The 15,271-nt window shown below is 46.8% G+C and overlaps 1 protein-coding gene across 2 annotated transcripts in view; it reads right to left on the bottom strand.

Annotated features, from left to right (window-relative positions):
• ZNRF1 (zinc and ring finger 1) overlaps positions 1 to 15,271 on the bottom strand; it is a 111,659-nt gene that overhangs the window by 15,501 nt on the left and 80,887 nt on the right. For both annotated transcript variants that reach the window (XM_003829527.7, XM_008954891.4), the window contains exon 2: positions 1,533 to 1,628. In XM_003829527.7, coding sequence (XP_003829575.4) covers positions 1,533 to 1,628 — 96 coding nt within the window. The remainder of the gene's footprint in view (positions 1 to 1,532; positions 1,629 to 15,271) is intronic.

The following is a 15,271-nucleotide window of genomic DNA, read 5'->3' as shown; positions in this document are numbered from 1 at the left end:
AACAAATGCATGGAGCTGAGCCACGTGGGTAATATGCCCACCTGCATCCAGAGTCTTTTGGCTGAACAAGTAATTAAGAGAGTTTTCAGGAGACCTGAGTGGATGCCATTAGTCAGTTACTTCCCAGGAAATGCTCTGAGACCATGATCCCTCCTAGGCTCATGCTTTGTAGGGGAAAGAGCCTTCTGGGAATGAGGAGGCTGCAGGGCAGAGAAGAGTCTCCCTAGGAAACATTCTCGCTGGGCTGGTTGCGTGATCCAGTCCTCAGATGCTCTCAGAAATCCCAGAACTCTTTTTCCAACCACCACTATGACTTGAATCTGGGAAGGTGGGCCAGTACCAGGGTTGGAGTGCACTCAGATCCACTGCCTGGTCTAGTGGAAGATGCCGTTTTCTGATGAACATGGTTTGGAGACCAGACTAAACACTAAGCATGGAAAATCGAGGGTCAGCAGTGGCGTGGGCTAAGCAGCACTGAGGAGAAGTCTGTGGGCTCTGGAAAACTGCAAAAAGAAACCTATGGAGGTCTCACATCTTTCATGGCAGCTGTAACTTCCCAAGCACTGACCATGTGCCAGGCTCTGTACCAAAGGCCTTTATGTGCCATCTCTTACCCAGTTCTGACAATCCTATGAACCAAGTATTGCTATCCACATTTTACAGAGCAGAAAACTGAGGCTCCGCTAAGCTGAGCAACTTGTATAAGACTGTAGACACAGAGTGGTAGAGGGAGATTTGAACTCCCATCACCTGGACTCCAAAGCCTTATGCACAGCATGCTAGGCAGATGTTGACAGTCATTTTGTTTCCCAGAGGCGTCCTGTTAGGTTAGCTTGGGTGTTTTGAAATCCCCTGCCCTCAGGGTCCTACCCTCTGCGGTATTCACTGTTCAGCTCTGAGGCGGCCTCCAAGGTAGGAGGCAACATGGCCAGGGTGGAGCAGCAAGGTGTCCTATCCTCATTTTCAATCCCCAGAGCGTCTCTATGTCACACATAGTCCCCCGTCAAGCTCTCTGGTGTGGACTCATAGGACTAAATCAGGTGTTCGTCCGAGTTCAAACGTGACAAGAAGACGACCAGCTTCCCAGCACTCTATGCATGCCACCAGCACACAGCCCCCACCTCCCCAAGGAGGGCGGGTGCTTGCTCTGGGCCCCTCTGCTAAGCCGTGGAGGACACCTGGCTGTCTTGGGGCCTTCCACAGTCAAGGGTGAAGGAATGGCTGCATCTCCCAGCCAAAGTCCTCAGAACTGAGTTGCAGAGAGGCAGGGGACTAACTGAGCAACCTGAGAGCCTTCCCAGGCCTCGGACCTGACCCCTGGGCCTTCCTTCCTTGTCCCACTCCTCTTCCTCTCTGACCTGAGCAGCAAGGCTCCCAGAACAGTCCACTTCCTCACCACCACTCAGGCACACCTGCCAGAGGGCAGGGTGAAAATACTGCCCAGAACCACCCTCGACTGGAGGCTCCCCCAAGGACTGGCCGGCTCCCCCGACGGATGCTCTGGAGGCTGGTGAGGCAGGCCAAGCCCTTACCGTTGTAGGAGAGGCGAGGTTTGCTCAAACACATTATAAAGTGCATTTCCATCTCGTCAGAAGCCACAGACTTGGAGCAAATGGGGCACTTGAAACCTGAAAGAGAGGAGAATGGGATGAAATGTTTTCTCCAGATCCAGTACATCCACAGTACATGCGGACACTCTTGAATGACAGCCATGTGGGGTCAGGGCCAATGTGGAGGATGACCATCAGAACAGACCCTGGACCTGTCCTCCTTCAAGGACTCATTTGAGCATCTGCCTTTTTTTTGAGACGAAGTCTCACTCTTGTCGCCCAGGCTGGAGTGCAGTGGCATGATCTCAGTTCACTGCAACCTCTGCATCCTGGGTTCAAGCGATTCTCCTGCCTCAGCCTTCCAAGTAGCTGGGATTACAGGTGTCCGCCATGATGCCTGGCTAATTTTTGTATTTTTAGTAGAGAGGGGGTTGCACTATGTTGGCCAGGCTAGTCTTGAACTCCTGACATCAGGTGATTTACCTGCCTCGGCCTCCCAAAGTTCTGAGATTACAGGCATGAGCCACCGTGCCCGGTGGCATTTGACCTTTTTATTGCAGCCTTTGACTGACTGCCAGCTTTCACTAGGGCTCTCCCTGCCTTATGTGCCTCGTTAAGGTTTAACCAAGGTCACTGACACCTGACTTGCGTTTTATCTTCTTTAGACCCTTTCTCAGACAGGTCTGGTGGACAATGGGGTAGGGAGGCATCAAACCAAGGCACCTGGAAACAGCCTTTGCATAACAGTTTAACATTCTTCTGCCTCACAGCCTTTCAGCCACTTGGTTGGATCACCCTGGGAGGAATCTCATCCCTCACCCAGCTCCCAGCCTCAGCCGCCCACGCCAGGTAGCAACTCTCTCCCTCACCCACAGCCCCCTCTGCCTCCTTTGTGGCTTAAGGCCACTGTCCTTTGAGATGTGTGTGAACTGCTTACACATCCAGAGTTTCAACTGATACAGAATTGTACCCATACTGGAGAATTTTGGTTGAGAATCTTTCGAATTGAACTCCGTTAAGCAAACCTAATCCCCGATCCATTTTTCCATACAACACAGATGAATTATTTCTAATTTTTTCCATTCTACTTTCATTGAAATGATTTTCAAATGGATCAATTCTTTTCCATATAAATTCTATCAAAAAGATCTGTTGCCACTGAAATCTTATTTCTCTGCATTAAATTGTGCACATCACAGCTTCTTCCTTTTGTGACTGTGATTCCTGCCCACCCAGCCTGGACTTCCTAATGTGGCACATCTAACAACAGCTGACCCTCAAACAACATGGGCTCGAATGGCGGGGCTCCACTTCCATGTGGATTTTCTATCGCCTCTGCCACCCTAAGACAGCAAGACGAACCCCTCCTCCTCCTCCTCTTCAGCCTACTCAATGTGAACACGATGAAGACCTTTATGACGATCCACTTCCACTTAACGAACAGTAAATATATTTTCTCTTCCTTATATATATTTTTAAATGTTATTAAAATTTTTTTTCTTAATATTAGAGATGGGGTCTTGCTATGCTGCCTAGGCTGGTCTTGAACCCCTGGGCTCAAACAGTCTCCTGGCCTCAGCCTCCCAAAGTGCTAGGATTACAGGTGTGAGCCACCGCACCTGGCCACATCCTTATCATTTTCTTAATAACATTTTATTTTCTCTCTCCTTATTGTAATACAGTATATAATACATTTATAACATACAAAATCCATCTTAATCGACTGTTTATGTTATTGGTAAGGCTTCTGGTTAACAGTAGGCTATTAGTAGTCAAGTTGTGGGGGAGTCAAAAGTTATCCACAGGGCTGGGTGTGGTGGTGCATGCCTGTAATTCCAGTACTCTGGGAGGCTGAAGCGGGCAGACTGCTTGAGCTCAGGAGTTTGAGACCAGCCTAGGCAACATGGCAAAAGCCTGTCTCTACAAAAATTACAAAAAAAAATTAGCTGGGAGTGGTGGTGTGTGGTTGTAGTCCTAGCTACTTGAGAGGCTGAGGTGGGAGGATGGCTTGAGCCCAGGAGGTCAAAGCTGCAGTGAGCCATGTTTGTGCCACTGCACTCCAGCCTAGGGGACAGAGCAAGACCCTGTCTCAAAAAAAAAAAAAAAAAAAAAAAAAAAAAAAAAAAAAAAAGTTATGTGCAGATTTTTGACTGTGTGGGGGTCAGAGTCTCCCACGTAGTTCAAGAGTTCACTATACTATTGTAAAGACTGGACTCTCGTGTTAGTCAAATTTTCCATATGCAGTTTTAATTGATACTAGTGATAACCATCTGCAATATTTCTTTTCTTTTCTTTTCTTTTCTTTTTTGAGATGGAGTCTCACTCTGTTGCCCAGGCTGGAGTGCAGTGGCACGATCTCCGCTCACTGCAACCTCTGCCTCCCAGGTTCAACAGATTCTCCCACCTCAGCCTCCCGAGTAGCTGGGATTACAGGTGAGCGCCACCATGCCTGGCTAATTTTTGTATTTTTAGGAGAGACTAGGTTTCGCCACATTGGCTAGACTGGTCTCAAATGCCTGACCTCAGGTGATCTACCTGCCTGAGCTTCCCAAAGTGCTGGGATTACAGGCATGAGTCACCCAACATTTCTTATGAAACAGATAAAAGGCTGAATGTGGCTGGGTGCGGTGTCTCACGCCTGTAATCCCAGCACTTTAGGAGGCCAAGGTGGGGAAATCTCTTGAGCTCAGGAGTTCAAGACTAGCCTGAGCAACATAGTTAAACTCTGCCTCTACAAAAAATACAAATTAAAATTAAATTTTTATTTAAGTGGGTGCCTAACTCTGCATGAAAAGCCGTGACTCTGGTGGCCCGGGGTGCTGAGAGACAGGAGGCTAACTGACGCAACCACTTTGCTTAAAGTCCTCTCCAAATCCTCTTTTTTTCCCTTCATTGGCAGTGCTTTGAACTATGGGACCAGGCAGAAAATTCAGGGCCTGGCTAACTACAGACAAAGTGGACACTTGACTCCATGGCACAGTCGCCATTTCCCCAACCTCTTTCCTCAGAGATTCTTAGCATCTGAGCATCTCACTTAAAAAGTCCTGGAAACGCTACCAATCCAAGGACTTTGGCGGAGCTTTGGGAAAGGGCTGTATTTCTAACCTCTGGGTGGTTATAAATCCATCATTAACAAAGCTAGAAGACCAGGCCTGGTGTGGTGGCTCACGCCTGTAATCCCAGCATTTTGAGAGGCCACGGTGGGAGGATCACTTGGACTCAGGAGTCTGAGACCTGCCCGGGCAACACAGTGAGACCCCGTTCTCCACAAAAAGGACACAACAACAAGAACAACAACAACAAACCCCAGAAGACTATAAAGAAAGGAGGGGAATTCCATTCGGTTTTCTTGCACAGCTGGATCTAAACACACCAGGCTGATTATTTTCTAACTCAGTTTAGAAATGTGCAGATCCAGCGTCACAGCTCGATGGGGAGGTGAGGTGTGAACCTGCATCTCACAGATGGAAGATGCTTTTCCGATCCAGCCTAAGTCCCTCTGTACTCACATGGGGTTTTTTTCAACCCCAAAGACCAAGGTTTTGCAACCCTTTAAATAACTAAAGGACACCTGCACTTTAACTTGGCACCTGCCTGCAGGCTGAGGCTGTGGAAGGAGAGGAGGGATGTGGTCTAGGACAGGCCTTCTGCCTCCAGGCCCTGACACTCTCACTGCCTAGCGTTAAAGTGACCTGTGACTAAGAACAAAACTACACCTTGCAGGTACTTATGTTTCTGCTAACTCAGAACAGATTCAAGGTTATCCCTATAATAGCATCATTTACTCCCCTGTATTCCAGCGTCATTCCTTGAGTGCAGGAGGGGGGTTGAGTTACAGCTAAGGTACTAGGAAGTAGGCCACCCAACAAGAAGGTCTACAAGGGAATGTCACCAGACATTCACGTCCTAGAAAAAAAAGGCTGAGACTCAAGTTTAGAGCAATCCCCTCACTGTCCAGATGAGGGAATGGGCCCTGGTGAAGGCCTCTGAGTAGCACACTGTCACACAACTGAGGAGGTGGAGCTGAGACTAGCCTCAGGGTTCTCTGCTTCAAATCTAAAGTCCTTTCCATCAGGGTAGGGAGAGTTGGCCACAGGGTTTTAAGAACTAGGCAGGTTGGGAAATATTACCTCTGGAGAGGAAGCACCACTGGTGTAGGAAGAGGCCTACACTTTAACTAAAGCAGGGTTAGTAACACCAGCATCTACTACCTCTGGTGTTTCTGTTTTATTTTGGCATAGCTCAAGAAATAACTCTGGGCTGGGCACGGTGGCTCACACCTGTAATACCAGCATTGTGGGAGGCCATGGTGGCAGGATCACTTTAGCCCAGGAGTTTGAGATCAGCCTGGACAACATAGGGAGACCCCGTCTCTATTAAAAACTTTTTTTTTTTTAATTAGCTGGGCGTGGTGGTGCATGCCTCTAGTCCCAGCTACTTGGGAGGCTGAGGCAGGAGGATCGCTTGAGCCCAGGAGGTTGAGGCTGCAGTGAGCCATGATCATGCCACTACACTCCAGCCTGGCCAACAGAGTGAGACCCTGTCTAAACAAAAAACAAAAATGAGTAAGTTGGTGTCTATTATGTGAGTGGGAAATCACATGATGACCTGGCTTTTCCATCCTCGAGACCATGGCAAGGGCACACTGGCCACAGGCTATGCAGAGTCCACTAGGGGGTGGCCAGCAGCCCCCATCTCTGCCGGGTGCCATCACCGTTTCCTTTGAACCTCTCGAGCACTGTGCACTACGACTGGCACTTTCCATACTGCCAACTGGAAACCAACAGTCTCTCTTTAACCTCTGCAGCACCTACTCTTGCATATGATAATAAATAATAGTTTGCATTTATTGAGTCATTACTATGGACAGCCATGGTGCTTTACATGTCTTCTCATATAAGGTAGGTAGGTACTATCTATCATTAACGCCATTTTACAGATGAGGACATCAAGGCTCAGAAGATTACATAACCTGATCAAGATTCGCATGGCCAGAAAGAGGCAGAGCTGGCCCACGACACCGAGGAAGTCTGCGCTCTTGCTCGTGTGCTGTGCTACTGACTGACTAGCACAGAAGAGTTACATGGCAGAAATAACAGAAATACTACCAGCTATTACCAAATACTCATTTATGAACCTTCTACACTGTCCCAGCAATTTCTCCTTAAGTGCCCCATAGTCCTGGCTAACTTGTAGCCTGAAACAATGGACACTTTTTTTTCCTAGGAACTCTGTTATAACAATCGGGAGTTCTGCTTTCCATTTGGCACTGGGCCTACAGCACTGGTTGTAAGATGCTGAATCTGCAGATTACCTTTTAAATGGAAAATAAAGGGTAAAAGGTAAGAAGGACAGAAAAACACAGACAGCTAGAAAAGACTAATATCCCCAGCTTCTTTCCTGAAATGTCATCCGATGATCAAGATGGATTCTCCCAGTCTATTGCCCAAATCTTTTCCCATAAGCGTCCACTACAGCCCTACAGAATGATAAATCCTGTGATATTTATGAACTACCTGAAGGTTAAAATATCCAGAAAATTTTGATTCCATTTTGGAAAAAAGCTCGCACCAAATTAAAATCAGCCCTCCAAAACAAAAGTAAACCAAAGGTCTGCAAACTCATTCAGCCCGCATGATTTTGTCAAATTTCCTCGGAGACCTTCATCAGCACTCAGAGCAGGTAAGAGATGCTTTTTTTATTTTCCTTCAGGAGAAATCTACAGGACACTCCCTAAGCCTCCGAGACCAGGCTCTAAGCGTCACACCCTGGAGGCCAGGGGAGTAGCCAGCCAGCGCTCCAGCGGCTCCCTGCACATGGGCTGTGTCTGCCAAAGGTTTGCAACTGTCAGTGAAGGGAGATGTCAGTTTGCTCGGGCTTGCTGGCCAAGCCTGATACTGGTTCACCGTAGGCAATCATCTCCTCCCACCAGACAGAGGCAGAGGCAGGGAACGTACCCCTGGTTCCTTGTCCTTTTCTGCCAGTATGTTCAGATGAGCAAGGAACGAATGACAGAGCATTGTGGGGAATGTGTCCTTAATCACCCAGTTCTGCTCTGGGTGGGTTCTGCCAAGCAAATGCGCCTACAGGATCCCTCCACTTCCAATCAAGAGAAGCCAAGAGAGTCCTTCTAATGGAGACCTGGTTTCCTTTCTTTCTCTTGTCATCAGATCAGCTCACTGTTTACACAGCCAGAAGAGCTGAGCAGAGAGTTGGATCAGCCAGAGTCCAGCTGCTTCCTGTCTTTCAACAAGTGCCTTAAGTGGGAAATCCTTTGCCATTTGGTTGGCTGTACCAGAGAGCAGAGCTCTTGAGAGAAGGCAAGTCTGCACTTGCCATCTGTGACCTCTTACTGTCAGGTCAAAGGGACACTCACAACGTCAGGGTAAGCCCACTGTTAGGGGAACCAACAGTGATCCCAGGAATGCTGATGTGGTCATGTGCATCAAGCATGTTCCTCGACCAGGGTAACTGGGCATCCCTTCACCCAGGCCCTACCATTTGACAGAGCAGCCGAGGAAGGATGGGGGCAATTGGTTCAAGCTACAAGGACTCTCCCAATCCACTACAACATTTATCATGCAATATCAACTCGAGTTTTTATGCTCTGGAGACCAATGCACTTCTCATTTTCCAAAGCTGCAACCTTTTCCTTTAAGACCTGATTTCTCAGGACAGGACCATGTGCTGGCGGCGTGTTGCTCCAGTTTCCCTCCCCAGCCCTCCCTTCTGCCCCCTCCCCATGCTGATGCGCTATTTTAAAGGCTGCCCCAGTTCTGCCTGTCTCTGGGATCACCTAAAGGTAGAAGAATCAAAGGAAGCAACCAGGGTAAAGAAAGCCACGCCACACAGATGGGAGGTCCTGGGGCAGAGGGGTAGATGAGGGTAACTCTTGGCTGAGGAGCTCAGAGAGCGCCTGCCCCTTGACTTTGCCCTTAGCATTCAGTTCTTAGTTTCCAGCCTCAATCTTTCCGTCACATCCTCATCGTGCTTAGTGTCAAGGGACTTGAATAAACTAATTTTCATAAATGGGATTTATTATGAATAAAAGATCAAGGGGTAACACTGATGATTTTCTTTCACATTTCTAAGCTGTAGGTATCACATTCTTCACCCTCAAAGACACAGACTCCCTCTCTGTCAACACAGAAATAAGTGAAAACATTGGCACAATTTATCAGTTGCTGAGGTGTGAGTCAGTCTCTCCTAGAGAACATTCTCGACTGGGAAAGGCCCAGGAATTCTGGCTTTTGCCTCTTCGAAAACCTCTCTTCTGGACTCAACCTCTGCAGTTCTGTTCTGGGGCCTGGAGGCTCACCTGTTTCCCCAGAAATTTCTCATAAGCAGACATCAGAAGACAGCCATACTGACAAAGTTTAATGTATCTGTGTGTGTGTTAACATATCTGTTGTGGTGGGTCAATTTGACTGGGCCATGGGGTGCCCAGATTATTTGGCTCAACATTATTTTTGGTGTGTCTGTGAGGGTGGTTCCAGATGAGATCAGCATTTGAAACCATAGACTGAGTGAAGCGGACCGCCCTCCCCAAGGTGAGCAGGCCTCATCCAATCCACTGAGGACCTGAACAGAATCAAAAGGCAAAGAGGAGAAATTTCACTCTCTGTCTGCCTAACTGCTTGAGCTGGGACACTGGTCTTCTCTTGCCCTTGAACTAGGACTTACACCATAAGCTCTCCTGGTTCTCAGGCCTTCAAACTCGAACTGGAACTACATACTCCACGAGTTTTCCCAGGTCTCCAGCTTGCAGATGGCAGATCATGGGATTTCTCAGCTTCCATAATCATGTGAGCCAGTTTCTTATAATAAATCTCTACACACACACACACACACACACACACACACACACACACTCTCTCTCTCTCTCTCTATCTCTCTCTCTCTCTCACTCGCTCACTCTGTCGGATCTGTTTCTCTAGAAAACACTGACCAATAAATCTGTCTATTAAAATACCAAACAAAAACTTTAAAGGACTAGCAACACCAGATGTTGGTAATGTTGGTGAAGATGTGTAGCAACCGGAACTCTCACATGTGTTTGAGGGAATATAAAATGACACAACCACTTTGGGGAAAGGTCTGGTAGTTTCTTATAAAACAAACATACACCTAGCCTGTGACCCAAGCAATTTCTCATCTATGTATTTACCCAAAAGAAATGTCAACATATACCTACAAATAGTCATTTACAAGAATGTTCATCACAGCTTTATTCCTAACAAGCAATAACTGGAAACAATCCAAATGTTGGTCAACAGAATGGATATAGAAACTGTGGTACATCCGTGGAATAAAATGAAACACTATTCAGCTATAAAAAGCAATGAATTACTGATACATGCAACAACATGGATGAATTAAAACACGCCAAGTGAAGGACACAAAAGTGCACACATGATTCTAATTATATGAAATTCTAGAAAAGGCAAAATTAATCTACTGTGGAAGAAATCAGAACAGTGGTTGTCTCCAGGGGTTAGGGTGGGGGCAGAGATTCACTGAGAAGGTAATGAGAGAACCTTCTGGGATGACAAAAATGTTCTATATCATGAAGAGGGTTTGGGTTACACACGCGTATGTGTTTGTCAAAATCCACCAAATATACACTTAAGATTTGAGGTTTCGTTGTTTGCAAATTTTACCTCAACCAGAAAAAAAACCTGTAAACAAATATGGAACTGTAGTTAACTAACTGTAGTTAATGATCTGTGTCAAGGAAGTACACTGATGTCTGCATTAAAATGAAATGAACAAAAACAAAGATGCATAAGTTAAACTTCTTCCAACTTTTCCAAACGTTTGAAATTTTAATAAACATTGAACAAAGTGTCAAGCAGTGAGCTGTGTTGTGAAGAAAAAGCCAAGTAGAGTGGGTGGGTGTGCTAATTTGGATACAGCGGTCAGGGACAGCCTCTGAGGAGGTGACAGGTGAGCAGAGCCCTTGATGTATTAGAAGAACAGTGAGGGCAGAGCATCTAGGCACCGTGAGGACAAGGGCAGCGGGTGACAGCTGGGGGCACACTCTCAATCCTTGTATATGCTCAAATACCTTTCTTTCATTCTGACAGCTGAATGGATAGCTTGCCTGGGTACAGGATGCTTGAGTTGCATTCCTTTTATCCCCGTGGTCTGTAGATGAAATTCCACCATCTTCTAGCTTCTTGGTGTTGCAAATAGGAAATCTGGTGCCAGTGTGACTCTTTTTCCTTAATAATTTGTTCCTTTGGCTTCTGAAAGCTTGAAGATTTTTCTCTTCATCCTAAGAGTTCAGAAACGTTACCAGGACATGCTTAGTGTCTTCTCTTATCAGTTTTACCTTTCAATATGCAGTCTCAAGTCTTCCTTCTTTAGAGAAATTTTCTTCTATATGTTTCATTACTTCCCCTGGTGGTAAGTCATAAATGCTGTTCACCAAATATTTCTAGCCTTCCTCCTTCCATCCATATATAATGACTGCATGTGCCTGCTCTCTTCGAAGTTAAGGGTGGGTTTGTGATTTGCTTTGGCCAATGAAATGTGAGCGGAAGAACGTGCACACACCCAAGCGGACTTTAAGGGCCAGGGCATGACCTGCCATTCTACCTGACTGCTGCAGTGACCAGGGAGCAGGTGTTGCGACAAAACCTCTGCTGGCTTAGGTCCCTGAGTAACAATGGTGAGCAGAGTCCCACCTCTTGACCTGCATTGTATGCAGCAGCATGGGGAAGAAATCAATGTGCCGAGCTGAGCCAGCAAGCTTCTGGAACCGTGTATTATGACAGTATAAGCTAGTCCTGGCCAGTCCTGCCTCAGGCACTCTTCCTCTACCCTTTCTCTTTCTAGTACTCCTGCTGCTTGTATGTCAAATCTCTTGGTTCTATCTTCCAGGTCCTTATCTCTTTCTCCATAACTTCTCTGTGCATTTTCTCGGGAGTGCAGCCTTTCTAACTCTGCCTAGGCCTCAACTACCTCCCCCATGCTTGGCTCAAGGAGGTAAATGGTTGGCATTGGGAGTCAAGGAGTTAGGATATTTATATTCTGCTCTTTACAAATATAGGCTTCCTTGTATCAACTGCAATCTAGGTACTTGTCATTTTCAATGTTCGTATTCCATATGATAATCTAATAATACTGTGCCTAGCCACTTTCTTCTGTTGGGTATTAGGATTCTCAATTTTTACCAACTATAAAGATCCTCTTAGTAGTGATCTTCATTTTCTACTCTAAGCATGGTAGATTCCACTCCAACATATCTCTGAGGTTTCTGAATTCCACACTGACTGGTATGGAAGAAAGAGAATCTGACTAGGCATCAGAGGAAAACACGCTTTCCCAATCACTAGCCAGATGGCCTTGTAACTACTTAGTAATATTCAAGTAGTGCCCTTCCTATTCCAGAATTGTTTTAAAGTCCAACCAAGGATGGATGTGTGACTGCTCTGTGCAGAGTAAACCATTTTATCGGCTGCATCCAGTACTGCTCAAATATACTGAAGCTTGCTGGTAAATCTGTCCATTCGAGGAAATTCACAAATTCTTCAGGCAAAAAAAGTGAAAAATGAGCTGAACTTACATCATGTATTTTGTGACTCCAAGATGCCATCAATTGTAAGAGGCACCATTATAAACCTCAAGAAAGGGAAGAAAAGCTGCCAACAATTTTTTTCAATATGGTATTCCACAGATATTTATAATTTTAAGATGTGATTATATAGCACATCTCGATTTTAAGGTTGTTACATTGTGAAGTGTCTGTGCCTTAGAATCAATGAACATATGAAAAATACATATATGAATATCTGAAATATCATACAGACTGAATTCCAATAATAGACCCAATAAATTTATTCCTGGCCGGGTGCAGTGGCTCATGCCTCTAATCCCAGCACTTTAGGAGGCCAAGGCGGGTAGATCACTTGAGCTCAGGTATTCAAGACCAGCGTGGGCAACATGGTGAAACCCTGTCTCTACCAAAAATATAAAAATTAGCCAGGCATGGTTGCACATGCCTGTGGTCCCAGATACTTGGGAGGCTGAGGCAGGAGGATGGCTGGAGCCCAGTAAGTTGAGGCAGCAGTCAGGCTTGATTGGGCCATTGTACTCCAACCTGGGTGACAGAGCAAGACCCCGTCTCAAACATATTCCTGTCTACTTACTGCAAACCAGAAGAGCCTAAGTGAAGACATCTATCTACAGCTAGGAACAAAAGGAAGGACTGCACACTGTGTGCATGGAGGTGAGCGTGAAGACATCAAACCCACCCTGCTGTACAGTAAGTCCAGCCTGCAGCCTGCCAGGTGGAGCCTCAGCAACAGTATTCCAGCCACATGAAGAATGGGGAAAGCATCTACCAGGAACAGGAGCTATGGCCATTCATTGGTCCTCTTCCCTTTGACCCTCTAGACCATTTCTTCCAAAGAGAGGCCCTCAAAGGGCTGCTTAGGAAGGAAATGACGGGGAAGCAGGGACCGGGACATGATGGTCCAATGACCTGAGTCCGAGCAGATACAAGAAGCTGAAAACTGACCAGGTACAGTGGCTCACACTTGTAATTCCAACACTTTGGGAGGCTGAGGCAGGAGGATTGCTTTAAGTCAGGAGTTCAAGACTGCCAGCCTGGGCAACATAGTGAGACCCCCATCTCTATCAAAAAAAAGCAGCAGCAGCTGAAAACATCAGCATGAGTGTGAAGTGTGAATCAAGTCCCCAACTACTGTCTAAGAAAGATGAATATTGATTTATAACTCCTTGTCACCTGGCTACCACGCCTGGGTAAGTTGAGGGGCATTTAATTATGACTCAGAAAGTGTGGATGTAAAGTCTCCAGGGAAACACTTGGCTTGTATTTTGGAGATGTCTTATTTAAAGGATGGACCATCTGTTGAAAAAGGAGATCCTCTTCCTCTTGGTGCAGTAGCCCAAGAATTTCTTCTAGTTCTTAGACACTAGGGATTACCTACAAGCTAGGCAGTAGGATAGACAGGTCTGCCCAGGAAATGCCCAGTCATTCGACTGAACATCACGCTCTCCTTGCACATACATGGCTGCTCCACCTCTGTTTCCACCGCCGACACACTGCACACCTACATCCCTTGGACCCAAAACCCACTGCTGCTGCTGGTGTGGACTTCTAGCGTTTGGGCAATGCCAGAGAACACTCCTAAGAGTGGCTTGAATTGCCCTGCCTGTTCCTCATAAAATCAGCAACAACTGGAGCCAAGGACCACCTTACCTCAAGAAACAAAAACAAAGGCAACAATAAAAACTGCTCTCTAGGTAAAACAGGCAGTTACCACTCCCAAGGGATTTGTGGGCTGTCTATACAGCAGAAGAAAGTGTCACTTCCTCCACCTTCAGGAGGAACACTGTCCAAGTAGGACCAGCCATGCAGGTCAGGCTTCGCTCTTGGCAGGTGCCCTCAGAAGACCTTCCTAGAAAAACAGGACTGGCCTTGGAACTGCCTGTTTGCAGCTTCTTCCCTGGATATAGGCTGTTTTCCAAGTCCTGGAGTCCTTATTTTTATTTATTTGAGACAGAGTCTTGCTCTGTCCCCCAGGCTGGAGTGCAGTGGCGTGATCTCGGCTCATTGCAAGCTCCGCCTCCCGGGTTCACGCCATTCTCCTGTCTCAGCCTCCGGAGTAGCTGGAACTACAGGCGCGCACCACCGCGCCCGGCTAATTTTTGTATTTTTAATAGAGACGGGAGTTTCACCATATTGGCCAGGCTAGTCTCGAACTCCTGACCTGGTGATCCGCCCACCTCGGCCTCCCAAAGTGCTGGGATTACAGGTGTGAGCCACTGCACCCGGCCCTCATTTTTATTTTTTAAGAGACAGGGTCTCTCTCTGTTGCCCAGGCTGGAGTGCAGTAGTGGGATCTTGGCTCATTGCAACCTCCACCTCCCAGGCTCAAGCAATCCTCCTACCTCAGCCCCTCGAGTAGCTGGGACTTACAGGCCAGTGCGCCACCATGCCCAGCTGGAGTCTTTATTGATGTAATTAGAAATTCCAACCTCCAACTAACTTCCCTTTTTTATGGAGTGTGTGTGGGGTTGGGGGAGGTGTTTGGAGGGGAAAAGGGGAAAAACAGTTAGGGAAGGGAAAAGGACAATGAAGGAAACTTTCACAGAGAATCTATACAGGACCAATAGTTGATTTCTGGGCTCCTAAAGGCACTGTCTACCCTACTGTCCACCCTACTGGCTGATAGGAATCTTTTGCCAACAAGAAAGAAAATGCCTGAACACACTATTAGATCATGTTCAGCATAGCATCTGACTCACCAGCGAACAGACACTCACATGTAAGTGACTGCTCATATGGAATAAAACCATTTGCCTTGCACTGTATAACTTACATCAGTTGATGCCAACAGCCCAGCCTTTCTGTCACTGGAGGTCTGTGAGAAGGCTCCTTCCACGGCTCCCAGCATAATCCTGGGATGCAGAATGTGTGCTGCTGTATTCATTTCATTAAAACCATAAGCTCAGCCAGGCACGGTGGCTCATGCCTATAATCCCAGCACTTTGGGAGGCCAAGGTGGGCAGATCACCTGAGGTCAGGAGTTCGAGACCAGCTTTGCCAACATAGTGAAACCCCATCTCTACTAAGTATACAAAAATTAGCCAGGCATGGTGGCGGGCGCCTATAATCCCAGCTACTTGGGAGGCTGAAGCAGGAGAATCGCTTGAACCCGGGAGGTGGAGGTTGCAGCGAGCCAAGATTG

The sequence above is a fragment of the Pan paniscus genome, chromosome 18, assembly GCF_029289425.2.
Source record: "Pan paniscus chromosome 18, NHGRI_mPanPan1-v2.0_pri, whole genome shotgun sequence".
In the NCBI taxonomy this organism is placed as follows: Eukaryota; Metazoa; Chordata; class Mammalia; order Primates; family Hominidae; genus Pan; species Pan paniscus.
The sequence above is the reverse complement of the archived record's forward strand: the minus strand, read 5'-3'. Positions and strand labels throughout refer to the sequence as shown.